The sequence below is a fragment of the Felis catus genome, chromosome C2, assembly GCF_018350175.1.
Source record: "Felis catus isolate Fca126 chromosome C2, F.catus_Fca126_mat1.0, whole genome shotgun sequence".
NCBI classification, from domain to species: domain Eukaryota; kingdom Metazoa; phylum Chordata; class Mammalia; order Carnivora; family Felidae; genus Felis; species Felis catus.
This window is the reverse complement of record NC_058376.1, coordinates 86,204,919-86,226,568: the sequence shown is the minus strand read 5'-3', so window position 1 is coordinate 86,226,568 and position 21,650 is coordinate 86,204,919. Positions and strand designations below refer to the sequence as shown.

The following is a 21,650-nucleotide window of genomic DNA, read 5'->3' as shown; positions in this document are numbered from 1 at the left end:
GAAGCCGTGGAGGGCAGGGAGCTGTTTTTGCTTGTGGAAAGAAGGTAGAAATAGGGGGAGAGTATGGTATATGATAATACTATTTATGTTTTTTTTATTTTTTAAAAATTATCCTCAATGGGGGAAATTGCTGGTGGGGTTGTGGGAGGGGGTATGAGATAAATGAGGAAGGGGAATTAAGGAATCTACTCCTGAAATCATTGTTGCACGATATGCTATCTACCTTGGATGTATATTAAATAATTAATTAATTTTCTAAAAAAGATAGAGAGGAAAAAGCATAGATTTATGACTAAAATATGCCCTATATATTAAAAGCCTTTTCAAACAAGGAGAAGATAAACATCCAGTCAGTTCTTCTAACATCAGACACACATTTTCAAAAACTTTTAGCAGTATTTTAAAACTAGAATTATTACCTTATGTTTTGCCGTTCTTGATCAACATATCTTATTTGTGATGCAAGCATTGTTTTATGAACCTTAATTTCTTCAATTCTTTCTTCCATAGCTCTTTGTAATTGTTGTTTTCTTTTTTCCAGAGAAAGTACTTCTTCTGCCTTATTGTGAAGCATTTCTCGAGTACGCTTAACTTCAAGTTTTAAAAGGTTGTCTTCTATCATCAAATCCTATCAACAACAAAATTGTCAGATATTGAAATAATTAATGTTATACCCAAACCAAAATTTTTTTGTTATTGCCACAAAAGTCAAACTTGAAAATACAACATTTTCTAATTTGACCACTGACCAAGATAAGTAGGATTAAATTTAGATTGCTCTGAGTGATGGTTTTTCTTCGTTTTTTATTTTAAGAAAGGGGTTATAGTTATTTCAAGTCTTTAATTATATTTCAATTTGAAATTTAAATTTTACTAAAAGAAAAAAGAAAGAAGTCACTCCTAAAAATGAAATTTACAATCTAGGAAATATGTAAAGCCTTATGGATAAGCACATTTATATTCTAAATTAAATCTCACAAAATAATGTGTAAAAAATTTTTATTCTAAACAATTCAGTCATGGATAGGGGATTGATACAAGAATACACAAATAGATCAATTTTCAGAATAGAAACAAACCCTCCTGAATGTAAGACTTTATTATTTCAAAACATAGCTTTTCAGTTGGAGAAAAGATTGGATCCATACATCTCAAATGTACCAAAAATAAATTCCAGAAGCATGAAAAACTTAAGAGATGAAACCAATGCAATTACTGGAATAGTAAACATTTGTTTGATTTTTAGTATGATAAAGAAGTTTCTAAGCATAAAAATTATGCAGGGAAAAACACTTAAATATTTGATGTCAAGAAAAGTTTTTAAGGGGGCGCCTGGGTGGCTCAGTTGGTTAAGTGTCCAATTTCAGCTCAGGTCATGATGTCCCCATGTCAGGTTCTGTATTGACAGCTCAGAGCCTGGAGTCTACTTCAGACCTGTGTCTCCCTCTCTCTCTGCTCCTCCTCTGCTCATGCCCTGTCTCTGCCTCTCTCAAAAATAAATTAAAAAAAATTTTTTTTAAGTTTTTAATGTCAAAAACCTAAATAAAAATTTAAACATAAATGGAAAAAATATTGACAATGTTTATGACAGAGTTAATATTTTTACGTATGAAGGTCTTTTGCAAAGCTACTTAAAAACATAAACCTCCTGGGACACCTGGGTGGCTCAGTTGGTTGAGTGTCTGACTTAGGTTCAGGTCATGATATTGCAGTTAACGAGTTCAAGCCCCACATTGAGCTCTGTGCTGACAGCTCAGAGCCTGGAGCCTGCTTTGGATTCTGTGCCTCCCTCTCTCTCTGCCCCTCCCCCACTCATGCTGTCTCTCTCTTTCTCTATTTCTCTCTCTCAAAATAAACATTAAAAAAAGTGTGTGTGTGTGTGTGTGTGTGTGTGTGTGTGTGTGTGTATGTATATATCTCCTAATGGTAATATGGGCCAAGATAATAAACTAGAGATCCAAAAAAGAAAGATTATGGAATATATCATGATAGAAAAAATGTTTTAAATATTTTTATTTAAACATAAATATTTTAAATTTTATGTTTAATCATGAAATGTTTTCACGTGTCACCAATTTAAAAAATTTACACTAAAACAATGAGATACTATGTCTGCCCATCAAATTGGCAACAGTTTTATAAATTATAATATCCAGACTTACTGGTGGTGAATGCAACAGAATGCTTACACCCTGTTGATGGGAGTATTAACTGAATCCTCTAGAAAACAATTAGGCTTGAAAATAGTTTCAAGACACTGAAAATATTCATTCTTTTTGGACCATAATTATACACTTAGAAATTTTCCCTAAGGAACTCATTGAACAATTATACAATGATATATGTCCATGGTATATGATAATACTATTTATGTTTTTTTATTTTTTAAAATATTTTTAAGTAGGCTCCATACCTAATGTAGGACTCAAACTCATGACCCTGAGATCAAGAGTCACATGCTCCAACTGAGCCAGCCAGGCACCCCTGAGATTACTATAACAGAATAACCAAACATTGGAAATAAACACGTATCCAAAAAACAGGAGACAGTTAACTAAATTATGGTAACTTCAGCAATAACCTGTAGAAAGCCTTTAAAAATAATTTTTAAAGAATACTTAATGTTTAATATTTAATGTTTGGAGACATACATGGAAGGAGATCATATATTTTCCATTTTTTTATAATATATATAAAGCCAATTTTCTTCAAAAGACTGAAAGGAAATAATATAACTTTAACACTTTCTCTAGTATACAGCTACTATAGTGACTTACTTAGTTTACTTCCTTATAATTTGATATATTTAAAATTTTTTCTATAATTAGTATTAAAACATGTGGTTTTTAATATATGCATATATGATTTTACTGCACCTGTTTCAAAGCTTTGGCTTTATTAAATTCTTTCTCTGATCTGTCATTGAAAAGGTTTAGTTCATTTATTTTGGTCATGAGGGACTGTTTTTCACCACAATTTTTACTATGTGACTTCTTGATAAAATAAAGATCGTTCTGTAAAAAGAGGGAAAAGGTACATAAATACATATTTTAAATAGCATTAAGCACATACTATTAAACATATCTTACATTAAATTATATGCTCCATTGAATATTTATGATAATTGGGTTTTTAAATCTCACTCTTCACATTCTAATGTTTCCAATATAATATACATGGATATATTCACATAGAAACATTTTCATTTTATCACCTATTGATTTTATTGATTTGGCTTAGGTTCTAATTCTGGGAAATAGTATGTATGGTTCATCCTGAATTACTGAATGATTGCCATTTATGGGTAGAAATATGAGGAGGAAGTTCATTATTTGATTCAACCCAAGTCACAGAAGGTATAAACCTTAACAGTCTAAAACCATAGGGTCTTGTTAACAGCACAAGCTCTAGAATCAGATGGCCTCAATTACACATTAGTCATCTGACCCTGGTAGGTAATCTCTTCCTCAGTTTCCTCATCTCTAAAATAGAGATGGTAACAACACCTACTTCCCTAGGCTACTGTGAAGATTAAAGATGTTACTGTTGACGGGTATATACAACAGTGTTTGACACAAAGAAATGTCATGTATTATTACTATTATTTAATTACATGTATAATCACATCTTGCTAGAGAGAAAAATGCTAGAAAAGATCTAATTCCAGTAGATGCTTAACTGTGTCACACATTCCCAGATACCAGCTTACTGTTTTTATAACAGTTTGCATCTCTCCACTCACCCAGAGCTCAGAACAAGGTTAGTGCTCTCAGTCCTGTCTGGGCATCTAAAGCAAAAACATTCTAGTTTCAAGATGTAGTTCTATTTCTCTCTCCCTCTGTCCTTTTCTTTCTCTTCCTCTCTCCCTCCTTCCTGCCTTTCTCATTACCTATATTTCTCTGAGAAATCAAAACCCAAGATTGTAGGGGTATCTGGGTGGCTCAGTCAGTTAAGCTTCTGACTTTGGCTCAGGTCAAGATCTCATAGCTTGTGAGTTTGTGTCCCATGTTGGGCTCTGTGCTGACAGCTCAGAGCCTGGAGGCAGTTTCAGATTCTGTGTCTCCCTCTCTCTCTGCCCCTCCCCCACTCACATTCTGTCTCACTCTCAAAAAAAATTTTTTTTTAAATGCCTAAGATTGTAGTTAGACAGTAAGAATTTTTTTTATAAACATGTCATTTCATAAAATTAACTTTTAGAATGAAAAACTTTTAACTGAAGGTGATTTTCAAGCAGAAGGACTTTGTTTCTATTATGCAAAAGAGTAGATGGAGTGGGATGGGAGAAGTAATGCAGAATGACTTCACAATGTCATGCTACTATTTAGAAGAGCAAACCTTCATTAGAAGGCTAACTAGCTTTAATATCTTTAAAAACTCATTTCCACTATCAACAATAGCCAAATTAGGGAAAGAGCCCATATGTCCATCAAGTGATGAATGTATAAAGAAGATGTGGTAGATATAGACAATGCAATATTACTCAGTGATCAAAAAGAATGAAATCTTGCCATTTGCAACAATACGGATGGAAGTAGAATGTATTATGCTAAGTGAAATGAGTCAATCAGAGAAGGACAAATAACATGATTTCACTAATATGTGGAATTTAAGAAACACAACAGATGAGCACAATAGAGGAAGGGACGGAAAAATAAGATAAAAACAGAGAGGGAGGCAAACCATAAGACTCTTAAATACAGAGAAACAAACTGAGGGTTGCTGGAGGGGTGTTGGGTGGGGGGATGAGCTAAGTGGGTAACGGGCATTAAGGAGGACACTTGTTGGGATGAGCACTGGGTGTTATACGTAAGTGATGAATCACTGGGTTCTACTCCTGAAATCATTACTATACTATATATTAACTAAAAAATATATTAAAATAAATATTTATTTGTTTGTTTGTTTTACAAAATAAGAGCTCACTTTCACCTTGGTAGCCCTAAAGGAATTCAGAGCAATTCTTTTTATAACCACTAGAGGACACTCAACACAAGCATTTCAAATTGTAAATGACAAATTCTTTGGGGTTCTCATCCCATTCAGATCCATAATCTCACTCCTTCACTCTTACTTTCTAGTTAAATTTTAACATAGGTTTTACATTACATAGGTTCCCTTAATACAGGTTTTATATGACCATAAACATTAAAATACTGAAAGGTGAAGAACATTTTTACCTTATTAACAAAATAGTCATTCAAAATATTGTTACCAAGTAAATATATGAATAACAACAACAGATGACCTATAAAGGGTCATTTCAGTGATAAAGGGCAATCAAGTTATCTGGAAAAAACAAAATCAAAAATGGAATTTATCAATGTTTTAAATCATGGTACTATTTAAGAGTATTTTGATGGACCAGGGATCACATCCTAGCTCTCCACATACTAGTTGTGTAACCATGGACAATGTACTTAATTTGTCACACAAATAATAACATGTCCCTCACAAGACACTGATAAAGATTAAATGAAATGCTAAAGACATGTAATATACTTGGAATATATTAAATGCATAATCAATGGTAATGTTATATTCTCTCTCATAGTCAGTATAGAAACATGAACATTAGTTCATACGTTTGTTATATATGCAGGTAACTTGGCAATCATCCTATCCAAAGTAAAGTCTTAGGAACATGTTGACTTAAAACAGAGTAATGACTAGGATATTTAAAGCATCAAAAGTATTTTGACTAAGTTACATGAAGCTTCTTGATCTGTGTTTCCAAAAGGCCAAATGTAGATTTTTTCTCTTCCAATGTCTTTTTAAGTTCAACAATTTTTGCTTCAAGAGCTTGTTTTTCTTCAGAATTAATTTCTCCTTTTAATCGTGACATTCGGCGTTCCACTTGTTGAATGTAAAAATCCTATTACATAATTTAAAAAAAGATAGTAAAGACAAACAAAGTTAAAACCATTTCTACAAATGTAAAAACACAATAAACACTTTCTTATAAGTTTAGTCTTAGGTGTCATCATTTACTAAAGTCACTTTAATCCTTCAATAATTTGTAATATAAAATCCTTCTTAACTCTAAGCGGAGAAATAGCAAACTATTCTTCAATAACCAAGATACATAATAGTGACATAGAAGTAATCTTCTGAAAATATAAGAAGTCAGCTAGGAAGGTATTTCTCCTACTACTAGGATGGAACTGCAGTAAATCCACTGTATTTACAAGAACATGGATTTTCGAGGGTACATTTTCTAAGGGATACACAAAAGGAGTCACGAATTGTTAGCCACAAATGGCTCAAATTTAACGAACTTCCAATGAATTATTTTCTTAAATAATACTTTAGCATCTTTAATTTTGAGAAACTAAGAATACATTAGACAGGGAAATTAAGATGTAGAGAGGGGTCATATTAAGGCTTCATGAGACAGAATCTATGAATAGAACAAATAAGAAAAACTTTTAAAATACTTTTAAACTATCAGTCTAGGGGTTGGGGTGGGATGTCTATGTTTGCACAGCTAAGACTCAATTTTTCCAGGTCTCATATATCTCACTCCTTGTTTTATTTCAGTCCAGGCCTGGTTGCCCTATGTTCCTTTAAAGCATGGCTGTCCCTTACTAGAGTTGTCTATCCTCTTACCAGTTTATTTCAAATCAAGAAAAAAAATAGTTTTTAAGGCTCCCTTACCCTACTACTGACCAAACATGAAACCCCATCTTCAGCATCCATCTATCCCTCCAAGAGTGCTTTCAAAATCTTTGTTTTTTTCAGGACATTGCAGTATCCTGACCACCGCAACTATAACAAATCAATATGGAAGATATTAATAAGAGTATCATCTACCTGACTGTACATAATTTCTTGCTGCTTCAAGGTTTCAAAATCCAGTTTATGTAACTGATGGTTGAGGTGCTTTAGAGAGGAACGAGTTCCTTCAATTTCTGATAAGACAGCTTTTTCTTTCATTGTCTCAGTCTGTAATTCCTGAACTTTCTTAAATAGCACATCTTTCATTATGTTCAATTGAACTTGCACTTCCTGATGATAAGAATAATAGTGATCAATGAAATTATAATACTTTGAAAGGTTTTATTATACGAACATTATAATTTGGGGGGTCACTAACCCCCCAACATTTAGCCCTTCAGAATATAAAAATGCCCTTCCCACAATTTCAGTACATCTCCAACATTTCTTGTAGTCTATTCTAGTAGATAGAATAGCAGTTTTCTATCCCCACATCATTCACTTTGATCTATCATCTTTAATTCTACCCCATGTCACTCTGACCTTGGAACTTGGCTATTTCACTGGTTTCCTTAGAAAATAAAATAGGGGTGCCTGGGTGGCTCAGTCAGTTAAGCATCCAACTCTTGATTTCAGCTCAGGTCATGATTCCATGGTTTGTAGGATCAAGCTCCAGGTTGGACTCTGTGGTGACAGCATGGAACCTGCTTGTGATTCTCTCTGTGCCTCACTCTCTGCCCCTCCCCCCACTCATACTCTCTCAAAATAAATGAACATTAAAAAAAGAAAGAAAGAAAAGAAAATATACTGCTGAAACACAGCCTGTAAGTTCACAAAAAAGTTGCTGAAGTCTTGAGAGTGTTACAGGGAAGAATTCACATCACTCAATCTCCCACCTTCTTCTGGACACTATCCAGTGGTGAGCAGGTAAATATTTAACCACCACCACCAGCTTTCCAGCAGATGGGAGATTAGGGGGAAGAAGCTGATTTTCACTGTATAAATATTCCCAATCTGGCCAATTTCAAGCTACTGACACGATTCTACTAAATGCAGAGTTGGGATGTGATATGCAGTAGCAGATTATTATGTAGCATTTCTACTGTACAGAGGTTACACCGTACACTGTAAATGGAAGTAACCTTAAACTTAAGAGTATAAACAGATAATAGTAAAATGTAGTAAAATAATTTGGAAGTGATGAGTGCTCAGTACTGATTACTTTGTTTTTAATATTATGTATTTAATTATAAGTCTATATAATTTAATTTTTAATAATAGCTATGTTTAGCAGCTGACTTGCAAAATTCCAGAAAATATAACTATCAACTCTTGTGAGCTGGTAAGAGCTGGCCCAACACACTACTGGCACTACCCCTTACTCACACCTTGCCTCCAGTTGGCCTCCCCACACGTGCAGCCTTCTAGGAAACAGAAACCAGTCCCTGATTCCCACTGCTCATTTCTCAAGAGGCAGATTTGTCTTGACCTCAAGGCTACATGACCATGTGTTCAAGGCTTCAAATAGGTCTCCCATGCCAACATCTGTTGAAAGTTATCATTTTATTTTTTTAAGATTTTATTTTTAAGTAACCTCTACACCCAACATGGGGTGTTACAACCCTGAGATCAAGAGTGCATGCTCTACTGACTGGGCCAGCCAGGTGCCCTGAAATTATCATTTTAAAATGTTGAAATAATTTCCCTCTGTGCTCTTACAGCCAGATAAGCATATTTCCCTTTGGCAACAAATGAACTTCAATATGAAAAAAAAAGAAAAATCTGTGATTGGCACATTAAATTTTCACAAAGTAAGAAATATAATCGAATATAATCTTATAAAATTCATTTTTATATAATAGACCATTTTTATTAGTTTTAACTCCTTCCCAAAGATTGCCTGGCATTTTAAAGTCAGTGCTTGGTGGTTAATAACATAGTACATCTCCAAAGAAAGGATTTTTCCAAAGAACTACAAAACTCAAGACTATGAATATAACTCTGCTACAGCACAAGCAGCACACATACACTGCCAATCCTATGTTGTTTTCTAACGTAGCTAATTTCAACAATGTCACTCATTTTTTAAATTTTTTTTAACTTTTATTCAGTTTTGTGAGACAGAGACAGAGCATGAATGGGGGAGGGGCAGAGAGAAAGGGAGACACAGAATCTGAAGCAGGCTCCAGGCTCCGAGCTGTCAGCTGAGAGCCCGACGTGGGGCTCGAACCCACGAATGGTGAGATCATGACCTGAGCCCAAGTCGGACGTTCAACCGACTGACCCACCCAGGTGCCCCTACAATGTAATTCCTTTTTTTTTTTTTTAATTTTTTTTTTTAAACATTTATTTATCTTTGAGACAGAGAGAGACAGAGTATGAATGGGGGAGGGTCAGACAGAGAGGGAGACACAGAATCAGAAACTGGCTCCAGGCTCTGAGCCATCAGCCCAGAGCCCGATGCGGGGCTCACGGACCGCGAGATCGTGACCCGGCTGAAGTCGGATGCTTAACCGACCGCGCCACCGAGGCGCCCCTGTAATTCCTTTTTAATGTCATCATCAAAAGTCCTATTTCATATGAATTTCAGTCTTTACAGATTTCTAGTAAGTTCTAATATAGTCCCATCTCATGGACAACTGAAAATCATTCTCTTAGGAGAAAAAAAAAAACCACATACACACAAAAAAACATAATTTTTTAAAAATAATGTTGTGTGATTTGGACTCAAATACTGCTCAAGTCCATATTGATGCATGACTTTGTTATTCAGGAATTTAAATATACAACAGCATACTGCAGAAGCTGGATTGTATCTAAATATAAGTGAAACCATACTGGATATGCAGCAAATGGGGGATTTTTGCCATGATCTTCAGCTGCCCCTCAAAGAAGGCAAAAAAGCAGGAAGTGGTGCAAATTGTGTCAGGTCACAGAAGTCACTTTGAAGTTTTCAAAGAGGAAATGGTGAACCAGCCTTTTCCAGTTCCTCAAAATTGGCCTAAATGCTACCAAGATGTCAAAGAGATTCCAATAGAGTTAGTAAAGTAAAGCACTTAAGAGCCCATTTACTAATAAATGGCGCCAGACTGTCAGAGACATTAAATGATAAAGAAATACAGGCAATAAACGTAGACCACTGGGGGGGGGGGGGGGTGGAATATGATCACAAACAAACAAAACAAAAAAATGACAGCCTACTGTAAAGATGGAAATCAATTGTAAAACAGGCATTTTTCCAGGTACGTTTACAATATAAGAACATACATATGAATGACAAGCAGAGCCGTGGACACACTAGGCATTGGGAAGGAATGAGATCCAAGGTAGAGGGGCTACCTGTAACCTTCAAAAGAAGACATCAATATTAAATGCTTAACGTGAAGCTAAAGGAGAATTAGAAGCTTTAAGAGAGGGTCAGAAACCTCTTTAGAAAGCCACACATAAAAAGAGGTCTAACAACTCAAAATTCTGATTACAAATTACAAATGGGATCACAACAGAAAGCAGAGCCTCTTAAAAGACCTCCTATCCCATAATCGCAAGAGTCTCATTCACTATTGCTAAATGTATTGTGACTCTTTAAAAACTGAAAGTAAACCTTACCTTTATACTTTTTTCCTCCTCCCTTAGCATGTCTTCCAAATTGGTAGCTTTCTCTTCTACAGACATAGTTTTCTCAGTTATCTGCTTTAATTTTTTCTTTACAACCTGATTATGATTTTTAATTTTGTGTAACCTGGAGAGAGTTTATGAAGAAAAAATAGAAAACATGTCTAAAATTAATACAAACAAGGAATAGTTTATCTTCATATAATTTGAAGGTTTCTTTTGCCATAAACCTTTTTATTACCTTTATGTAAACCCTATATATTTATTAAATACATATTTAATAAGCCACAAAAATATTATTCCTAAGCCTTTATGATGAAAAACCCAGGAAAATTTATTTTCACGTTTAATAATTTAGTAGCTATAATTTTTCAGTTATTTAACAAAAACTTAAATATTTAATAATTTTTCTAGAAGTAGTCAAAAACTATAAACATATTTAAATATCTTTTTTCTTACCTTGCTGTTTCTTCATGAATGTCCTTTTTTACTTTGGAAATATTTTTCCGCAGAGCTTCTAAATCACTAGAACTTCTATTCACAGTGGCTTTTAAAGAATCCAGCTATTTATTAGTTAACAGACAGAAATTATATATATTTATTTTACATCTTATAAGGTAATTTCTTTTTTGAGAAGTTCTGTTCTGAACATATTAACTTTTAACCTACATCATACCCATAAACACAATAACGATGTTTCTGTAATACATATTAACAGTTTTTCTTTTTGATCTGATATTACATTTTCAATGACTTATTGTATGATACTGGCAAATTACAGAGTCCCACATAGATGTGTGACAGGTACAAAGAGCAAAAGCTTCACAGTATTGGATTTGGCAATGATTAATTGTATATGACAGGCAACAAAAGATAGACAAATTGGATTTCATCAAAATTAAAAGCTTCTGTGCACCAAAAGACAATATCAACAGAGTTAAAACGCAGTCCACAGAGTGGAGAAAATACTTGCAAAATCATATACCTGCTAAGGGATTAATATCTAGAATATATAGAAAATTTCTAAAACTCATCAACAACAACAAAAATAAACTGATTCAAAAATAAGCAAAGGATTTTAATAGACATTTCTCCAAAAAAGATATACTAATGGCCAATAAGCTCATGAAAAGACGTTCAACATCATCTATCACTAAGAAAATGCACGTCAAATACAATGAAATCCCACCTCACACTCTTCCATGAAGATGACTGTCGCCAAAAAAGAAAATAGCAAGTGGTGGTGAGAATATGGAGAAATTAGAACCTTCGTGCACTGTTAGTGGGAATGTAAAATGGTACAGCCACTATGGAAAACACTATGGTGGTCCCTTAAAAAATCAGAAACATAATTACCATAATTGCCATCCAGAAATTCTGAGATAATTGTACACCCATGTTCATAGCAGCATTATCCATAATAGCTAAAACATGGCAGCAACCCAAGTGTCCACTGACAGATAAACGGGTAAGCCAAATGTGGTCCACACATACAATGGAATAGGAGTCAGCCTTAAAAAGTAAGAAAACCTTGACATATGCTACAATATAGATGAACTTTGAGGACACCATGCTAAGTAAAATAAATGAAATAAGCCGTCACAAAAAGATAAATACTGTCTGATTCATGTGAAGTTAACTTAGAGTAGTCTCCTAGAGACAGAAAGCAAAATGGTAGTTGCTAGGAGCTGGGAAGAGGGGGGAATGGGGAGTTACTGTTTAATAAGTACAGGGTTTCAGTTTTACAAGAAGAAAAGAATTATGGAGATGGATGATGGTGATGGTTGCATAACATTAGGAATGTATTTAACACCACTGAACTGCATGCTGGGAAATGATTAAGATGGTAAACTGTAGGGGCGCCAGGGTGGCTCAGTCAGTTAAGCACCTGACTTCGGCTCAGGTCATGATCTCACAGCTTGTACTGACAGCTCAGAGCCTGGAGACTGCTTTGGATTCTGTGTCTCCCCCCACCAAATAAATATTTTTTAAAAAGATGGTAAACTGTATGTTATGTGTACTTTAACAAAATTTTAAAACTTGGAGAGAAAAAAATGATTGAAGTACTAATGCATGCTATATAACATGGATGAACCTTGAAAACATTATTTCAGTAAAAGAGTCCAGACATAAAGTGCTCTGTATGATATGGTTTCATTTATATGAAATGTCCAAAATAGGCAAATCCATGGAGACAGAAAGTAGATTAGTAGTTGCCAGGGCTGGGTAGGTGGAGGGAAGCAGAGTGATTGCTAGTGGGCAAAAGGTTTCTTTTTGAAAGAAAAAGACAGTCTAAAATTAGATAGTGGTAATGGTTGCACATCCTATGAAATATTAAAAACCACTAAATTACATACTTCAAAAGGGTAAGTTATTATATATGAATTGCATCTCAATAAACAAATTATGAACAAATGAATGAATGAATCCCTGCATTCTTTTCTGCAATTTAAAAATTTTTAAGAATGAACTATTAGCAATGACATTTAATTTAGGCAAGAAATTTGCTTATTTTACTATTTTAGGATCTTAAGTAATTATTCTTTTTTTGGACAATAAAACATCTTTCCTTCTTTATCAGAAATAAAAAGTATAACAACTTATAGAATGAAATGCTCTACAATATTCCAGTTTCCTGACTAAACAGCAGTAACTTCAGCTAATGTGACTTCAAGACACAAATTTCATAAAAATTCCTTTGTTGCTAACACTCCCTATGGAACAATCTAGTTGGGCATGTGTGCCTGCGAAAGAAGAAATGAACAAAGCAGGAAAAGTTTTGTTCTCTGTTCAAGGTATTTTACCCCTACACTGTCTCACTACCAGACTGAAATATTATCCCTTCTCAAGGTGAGAAACTGAACTTAAGCAAATAGCTCCACCTACTCTGAGTTAAAACCACCATACATATGTAGCACTGGACATGTTATATGTCCACTTCAGGTCATCACTACAATATTCACCTTCACATCTGCCCCTTTGGAAGTTATAATCATGGTTCCCAGTCTAGACCCCTCAGGAGCATTTTGCCTCAAGTCACCTACAAAACACCACATGTGACAGGCAAGGTGTGTGCTATACAACTCCAGGGGGACCCCTTCATCCCACATGTGATATGACTAGCACTCCTGTTGCCTTCACCAAACAGGGCGCCATTGGAATACCCAAAAAGTTCCACAACGTGAAGGGACATAAGACAAAGAACTAGAAGGCAGTTCCTTAATCGAAGGAGAGCCTTTATGCTTATTTTTATAGTAATTTGTCATAAACACACAAACCAGTCTTATTAGTTAACATACCTCATCCTTCAGCTGATTTCTATTAGTTTCATGACGCTGATACTCCATTCTACATTTTAAAACTTTCCGATCAGCAACAGAAATTCTTTTCTTATACTCTGTGTTATTTCCAATCTCACTTTCCAAAAACTTGATCTTTTCTTTAACCAAATTTTCTTTTTCTCTTATTTCCTGCTTTATCCTTGCTAATGCCTAAGATTAAAAATATGTTAAATATATGTTTAATATGATGAACAAAACAAACAAAAAGGAAATGAGTTATTATTTTTCTATTAAACCAAATTCAGTATTGTATCAAAAATTCTTAGGACAATATTTTCTTTAAAGAGTCTATTTTTAGAGGCCCCGGGGCCCCGGGGAAGCTCAGCATCTGACTTCACCTCAGGTCATGGTCTCCCAGTTCATGGGTCTAGGCCCCACATTAGTCTCTGTGCTGACAGCTCAGAGCCTGGAGCCCACTTCAGATGCTATGTCTCCCTCTCTCTCTGCCCCCTCCCCCCCCCCCCCGCCTGCCACTTGCACTCTGTCTCTCTCTCAAAAATAAATAAAACATTTAAAAATGTATAAAAAAAAGGTCTATTTTTATATGAATAAAAACAAAATATTAATAGGCTATACATCAATATCTATAAGCTCATATTTTTAAGGATTTCTTTCTCTTTAATCTGGTACTTGGCTAAAGAGATGAGAAAAATATCAATCTTTTATCAACAAAAGGTGACATCTAAAAAAACATAACACTGTTGAATATTTCTACATAGAAAGTTGGATTCCAATGGTTTTTCCACATATTTCACAGGACTAGTTTTTTTTTTTTTTTCATCTTTTGAGAATAACATTTTAGTTATTGGTTTCAATAAGAATACCTTCACTCAAGACCTTTGGTCTTAGGAATACAAAATAAACAGAATATACAAAGTAGTAACTGAGATGTGAACAAAGCACCATGGGAACAAAGAGATGATGAAGTCTACCTGAGAAGAATTATCAAAAGGCATTACCTAAGAGGCTTCTTTTAAGTCAGACCTAAAAAAATAAATGGATATGCATAAATGCTCTAATGTGGTTAAGGTGTAGGGTGGGAAGGCAGGCATAGAATGGGCATATATTAAGAAGGGGCAGGTACAGATGAAAGGAATGAGGCTGGAAAGGTAGAGGTTAGGACCCAACTGTGAATAAATTCAATTTTCCAATTGCCATGTTAAAAAGCTTCAATTTTTAAAAAAATTTTGTGTTTTTTTCCGAGAGAGAGAGCCCAAGTGGGGGAGGAGTCAGGGGCGGTGGTGAAGAGAGAGAGAGAGAGAGAGAGAGAGAGAGAGAGAGAGAGAGAGAGTCTTAAGCAGGCTCCATGCTCACCACGGAGCCTAATGCAGGGCTCAATCCCACAACCCTGGGATCATGACCTGAGATGAAGTCAAGAATTGGATGCTGGACCAACTGAGCCACCCAGGCATCCCCCAAGAGGTTCAATTTTTAAGCAACATGAAACAAAGAAGATTTTAGAGCTGAGGAATAAAAAGGCCATCTATGGTTTTTACAAGTGATGTTGACAGCAATATATTGAATGAATTGGAGGGAGAAGGAAAATTTACTCTAAAATGTATTTCTTTCAAGTTTTCCCAAATGGGGTCCCACCAAACAACTAATCACAGAAAATCAGGTTGGGGGAGGGTATGTGAAATCATATAATTTCAGAGGGTATCTGAAATCAATAAATTTTAGAAATGCGGCAGGTAATATTGTACATATTAGCATATTAAGTGGATATATATCTGAAATGTACTACATTTTTTAAAAATCTTTAATTTATTTAGTCTAGTATTCCTATATGTTTTCTATAACAATTAACATTATATAATGTAGCGTTCTGTAGATCTGCTGTGTTTATTCAACCAAAGACGGGTCAAAACTTCCTAAGTTCATATATGTCAAACGACCATTCGAGAATTTTCTGCCTTATATTGATTTTTCTACCATTTAACCAGATATTCTAACACCTACTTCAACCTTCACATTTTTTAACAGTGTTATCTACTCACAGTTAAGTTTATGTAGGTGATGCTGATAAGTACAGTAATGTCCCAAAATTTCTACACTGGAATAAAAGCATAATAGAAAAATATTTTTCCTTTTCTAAATGACATAAAAGTTTATTTTAAGAAGCCAATTTCAGGGGAGTCTGGGTGGCTCAGTTAAGCATCCAACTCTTCATTTCATCTCAGGTAGTGATCTCATGGTTCATGAGATGGAGTCCCATGTCAGCCTCCACACTGACAGCCCAGAGCCTGCTTAGGATTCTCTCTCTCCCTCGCTCTCTGCCACTCCCCTACTCTCAAGCACGCTTTCTCCCTCCCTTTCTCTCTCAAAATAAATAAGTAAACTTAAAAAAAAAGCCAATTTCAGGTTCATAGGTTCATATACTCAGACTCCTGCCAAGAAGACACTAAGAAGGCAGGAACTGTTTTGGAGGAAGAGGAACAAGAGATTAAATCCTCTAGCGGTATGAACTGGCTTTCACTGGCTCACCAGAACTGACTGACACATCTCTTTTCAACTCTGTTGAGCAGAGTCATGTTGGTATGGAAGTAGTTTCACCACAGAAATCAGAAATGCTACAAATGGGGAGCCAGTTCTTAAACACTTGGAAGCAAACCCCTACCTATGGAGCCACTTCTTAGCATCCTCCCTATTCTCTTACAATACAGACAACCAGGAGATGTCAATAAGGAACCAATATGAATATGACCAGAGACCAGCTGTATATTTTGCCAAATCAGCAGGCTGAGTCAATTTAGCTGTGGGGTTGTAAGAGAATGCAGTTCTATTGCACATAGATCTGCAGTCTTGGATCTATCACATTTGATTTACAAAGAGGAAGCAGTCAGGACTTGATGCTTAAAACCAAGATCAGCATTAAGAATTAAGTGGAACTCATAGTCAAAACTGGTTCTCCCTTGTCCCTCCAAAGAAGGCATAGGCCACTTTGTTGATAATGTTGGTCACTTACAGACATTTAAAATAAAATATTTACATTTAAGTCACATATAACAAGTAAACCTCATACAGATATGAGATTTCCAAACTTCCAGTGACCTGAGCCGCTTGCCAAATGCCTTTCCATGTAGTAGATTTAGAATGGAAGTTAAAACATCTTCTCATCTGCTTTCTTTCCTCCTCAATTCCTTCTCCTTCCCAACTTTCCCTAATCTTCCCATCTTTACTCACCCCTATTTTGTTCCTTAATGATTTTCAAAAAAACTTCTAAATTAACCTCTGAAAATAGCAAAAGATAACACTAGGTCTATGTTTAATCAGTGTGGTATTCCTTCCCTTCCATGCTTCTAACCTATTATGGGTGCCTCAGTTTCAAAAGTGAAAGCTTTATCACAGTTTAGGTTTCTTTCCTGACTCTCCCTTTTTGTTTCTTGACTATCCATGAATCTCATTTCCCTACACCAGTAATTACTACCAAATAGCACATACGTTAAATTCAAAACACTGTGGATAACCATGTGTAAGTCAGAGCATTGGCTTTACTGCACCAACATTATCTATTGACTTTCTCTTGTTCCACATTTCAGAGATGACAGGATCCAGTCTTCAGCGTCATTATACCATAAGTAAATAATCTTCATAAAATCACATATCTAAATGGAAAGAGTTAAGCTTGGAAAACATTTACCAAAACTATTAAACCCTGCTACAAAAGTGACTTTCAAATAGCAATGTGAGTTACATTTGAAATGAATGGGTTAAATACAAAAGAGAATAATACAGTTGAACATTGCAAGGACCAAACAACTACTTTACCAAGGCACAGTTATCAATGTCTCGATCTCTCTTCTGCATCTGTTCTATTGTGTTCTCCCACTGTTTAATGAGTTCTTGTCTTTCATTATGAATTTTACGAAAATCTTGTGCTGCTTTATCCAATTCTAACTGTCAAATACAGAGCAAATAACATTTTTGTGAATTTAAGTGCTTTTGTATACATCCCTTTGACAATTAAGAAATAAAAATACTCACTAAACTAACCTGTGCACTTAGAGTCTCTGTAAGTTCGTTGTCAAGTACCTTTCTTTTCTGATGACATTCCAAAGTCAGTCTTTCTAATTGCAACGTCAGTGCCTATGATGTAGTTACATGTAAAAATATTCAAAATTGTTGTTTTATTCACTTAAAAGCTATTAGCATGTCTTACATTAAGTACTATTATATTATAGATACACATTTATTTGCCATCTAAAACAACTACGAAATAATTCATACATTTCCTTTTAATTCCAAAGGGTTGCAATGAAAACTAAATTGTTTCTAAAAAGACTTTTAATACTTTTTAGTTAGAAAAAACATTAACAATTTGTCATTTAAAATAATGCATTTTGTATCATATCCATTAGAAAATAGCATGTTTCATAATACAAAAGTATTAACAGATTTAATTACAAGTAGATTTTAAGTAATGGTTATAATAATATATTAAGTAATCAATAGCACTATAGTCTCAAATCAGCAAACACGATGTTAAATTCAAACCATTATTTAGATAAAAGTAGTTAAAATATTTATACAACATTTTAGTAAAAAACTTTCTTCTCTGAAATACTTTTGAGAATTCTTCTCAATCAGAATTGAGTCTGTGGATTCCTAAATGGTCAGAGGGTTTCAGAGGATCTATAAAACTCTCAGTAAAATTTTGTAACTATTTGAGTACAGTCATTTTTCTAAAGAGAGGATCCTTGGCTTATTAGATTGTCAAAGGAGTCTCTGACTCAAAAAAGTTTAAGAACTACTGCTTTAAAATTATAAATCTAATTTCGGTAAAAAGGATCACATACTACAGATTCAGAGAAAACCTAACATTACAATTTATAATTTCTCACCCTAATTTTATTATCATCTTGTTGTGCGTACTTCTGAAGAATGAGGGCATCATTGTCTTTATGAGCTGATTCTTCTAACCAGGCTTCCAAGGCTTGCTGGTCCCAGTTCATCTGACATTTCAAACTATCCAATTTTTGAGTAGTTTTAAATATGTTAGTCTAATTTCCAAAGAAAAGGGTTAGGGAGAAATTACAAAATATTATTTACTATACAAACTAAAATAAAACATTACATACTATAGAACATATTAAAAAGGAAAGAAGAAATCCTGTTCTTACCACCACATATATATGTGTGTGTGTGTGTGTGTGTGTGTGTGTGTGTGTGTGTGTGTGTAACATACCATATTTAATCATGTAACCATCACATTTATATTTAATTCTTTAGTTATAAAATAGAAGGGAGAAGATTATAAAAGATGAGAATCATAGTTGAGCCATAGGTTGTTTAAAAAGGCTTTAGGGAAACTCCCCCAGAGCAATCTCTAATATTAGTCACTCCACCAAATCTGAATAAAAATAATGTACTTGATATGCTAACTCAAGCCTGAGACAAGTCCCCTACAGCTCCAATCAGATTGCTGCCACTAAGAGGTCGTATGGAAATTTTAGAAGTACTTCTAATTGAAATAAATATAGTTGTTAAGGAATAAAAATGTTTCTGTAAATGTATTCATTTAACAAATCTAGATCCACAAAAGAAAACAAATCAATATGTAAACAAGTACAAATTAATATAGTAAAATATGTATGCATACAAATACATATATATGTGTGTTTATATATATATATATATATATATATATATATATATATATATATATGCATATGTAAAAAGAAGAATCAAATTTGGAAAGAACGTCCAAATCAGGTAACTAAAAATGAAGGAAAAGAGAAAAAGAGTTTACAGTAGCTTAATATTAGAGTCATAGGCGGATAAATTAATATGAAAGGTAAAAATTTTGAATTAAAAATGAAAATATTAAAAGTAATTTTTAATGTGGTCCTTAAAAATATATGAATAAATTATGCCTAGTATCATATGATACTTATGAATAAATGAGGCTTAGTATTGCATAGTAGATAGCCAGTATGGTACTCTGCATATGGTATAGCTCAATGACTATTTGGCAAATGAATAGTAGGAAAATAAGTGCAACATTCTATCATTGTTTCATTCAAATGACAACTCCGCAAGCCTTTCATTGTCCAAAAAACAATGTTTTTTGTAAATGTCAGGAAACTAATGAATGCCCTTCCCATACAGAAAAGAAAGAAAAGAAAAAAGAAAAGAAAATCAGTGTTTGCTAGTGAGGGAAAAAAGAACTAATAGCACAAAATTTTAAGTAACATTTCAACACATACTTCCTTATCACTTTTCTTCTCCTGTATTGAAGCCATTTCATTTTGTAGTCGTTGGATTTCATCCTTCACTCGTCCTAGTTCTCTCTCAGCAATGATCTTAAAATGCTCTTCACTTTCAATCTCATGCTCTCTTGCTTTACAAAGAGACTACAGAATAATTTACAAGATAGAAAGACTTTTTAATTTTTAACATTATACAATATTTATAATAACCCATTAGCCCAAAAAAAGTTCCCACAAAATACTTAGATTAAGTACTAGTAATTCCACTTCTCTGAAACCTAAACCATGTTAGACTTTACAATTCAGTGTAGTTGGTGTTGCTTACTAGTTGTAAGAAAGTCAGTTCATGGAATGACCTAGAAGAAAATACTGTTGTCAGCCGTTTTTAGATTTTATGTTGGTCTAGAAAAACTGCAGAAAATCAAAGTTTATATGGTAAGAGTTAAAAAGATATAACTCATGACTTACCTAAAAAATAAATAAAATTTATTTAAAAATACTTTAGGAAATGGGTTGTTTCTATAAACTGACTACATAAGCTGATTGCAGAGATAATTTATAAATGACTATGTAAACACCGATGGTTATAAGTATTTCATAGAATATATTAGTAAACAACCATGCCTTTGTGTTAAGCTTTACTCAATAAAATTGTATTTATTGACTACTGAGTTTGTAGTGCTTCTAAGTTATCACCATCAGTATTATTTTTACATTATTAGAGCTGTTAATGCTATAGGAAGTTTATTGTCTTCTATAACTATTATCCGATTTAACTGAGGTTTGACTATAATGAAATATACACCCACAGAGAATTTGACTTTTTTTTTTAATTTTTAAACATTTATTTATTTTTGAGAGACAGAGAGAAACAGAGTGTGAGCAGGGGAGGAGCAGAGAGAGAGGGAGACACAGAGTCTGAAGCAGGCTCCAGGCTCTGAGCTGACAGGCTGACAGCAGAAAGCCTGGTGTGGGGCTTGAACCCATGAACCACAAGATCATAACCTGAGCCAAAGTCAGACCCTTAACCGACTGAGCCACCCAGGCACCCCTAGAATCTCTGACTTTCAAATCCCCAACTCAGTGGTTTAATAACTTAAAGAATGATGTTGTTCAGTTTATTAATTAATCATATCAGGATTCAAAACTCTCAAGTATTGCTTCTAAAAGTTCATCAATTTACTGCTTCCTAATAAAATCTGTAAACCACAAAATGGTTACTTATCAATATTAATTATAAATTGGTATTAAAAACATGCTTTGTTCACTATTAAGAATTACATACCTTTCAAAGAAAGGTAGATGCATTTTTAAAAAAATAGTTTGATATGGAAGTTAGTAAACTCTCCAATGCTGATTTGCTGAGCTATTTGCTGGGCATCATCAGGGAATGATGTTCTACACATGAATAGATTGTCCATAAAACAAATATACTTATCACTCTAAGTTTTAACTTTTATTATTTGTAGTAATATTTCTAAAATGCATTATACTTTCCCCAGTTATCTTAACTAGTGTCTTAGATATAATTTAACTTTCCTACTATCTCAGGATCCTAAGGGCTGTGGTGTCCTAAGGGCTACTGAAATGTGTGAACTATTTGTTCCCACTCAAAAAGGCCCCAGTGGGTCATGCTGTAAAAGTGAAAATGAGGTGGAAATTCTGTCACATGTTACATTAGGTCTATTTTGGCTTAGAATTTTTCTCATTGCCGTCACTGTACCCTTCTCATATAATCTGCTGCCTAATATTACGTTACATTGTATGAATGATT

General features: G+C 34.1%; 1 protein-coding gene across 1 annotated transcript in view; it reads right to left on the bottom strand.

Moving 5' to 3' along the window:
- Positions 1–21,650, bottom strand: part of CCDC39 (coiled-coil domain containing 39) — a 45,905-nt gene that overhangs the window by 15,960 nt on the left and 8,295 nt on the right. Inside the window, exons 3-13 of the mRNA XM_004001176.6 lie at positions 19,874–20,020; positions 18,509–18,667; positions 17,661–17,753; positions 17,436–17,564; positions 13,626–13,817; positions 10,786–10,889; positions 10,321–10,453; positions 6,811–7,005; positions 5,708–5,872; positions 2,877–3,014; positions 420–628 (exon numbers count right to left, since the gene is read on the bottom strand). Coding sequence (XP_004001225.2) covers positions 420–628; positions 2,877–3,014; positions 5,708–5,872; positions 6,811–7,005; positions 10,321–10,453; positions 10,786–10,889; positions 13,626–13,817; positions 17,436–17,564; positions 17,661–17,753; positions 18,509–18,667; positions 19,874–20,020 — 1,664 coding nt within the window. The remainder of the gene's footprint in view (positions 1–419; positions 629–2,876; positions 3,015–5,707; positions 5,873–6,810; positions 7,006–10,320; positions 10,454–10,785; positions 10,890–13,625; positions 13,818–17,435; positions 17,565–17,660; positions 17,754–18,508; positions 18,668–19,873; positions 20,021–21,650) is intronic.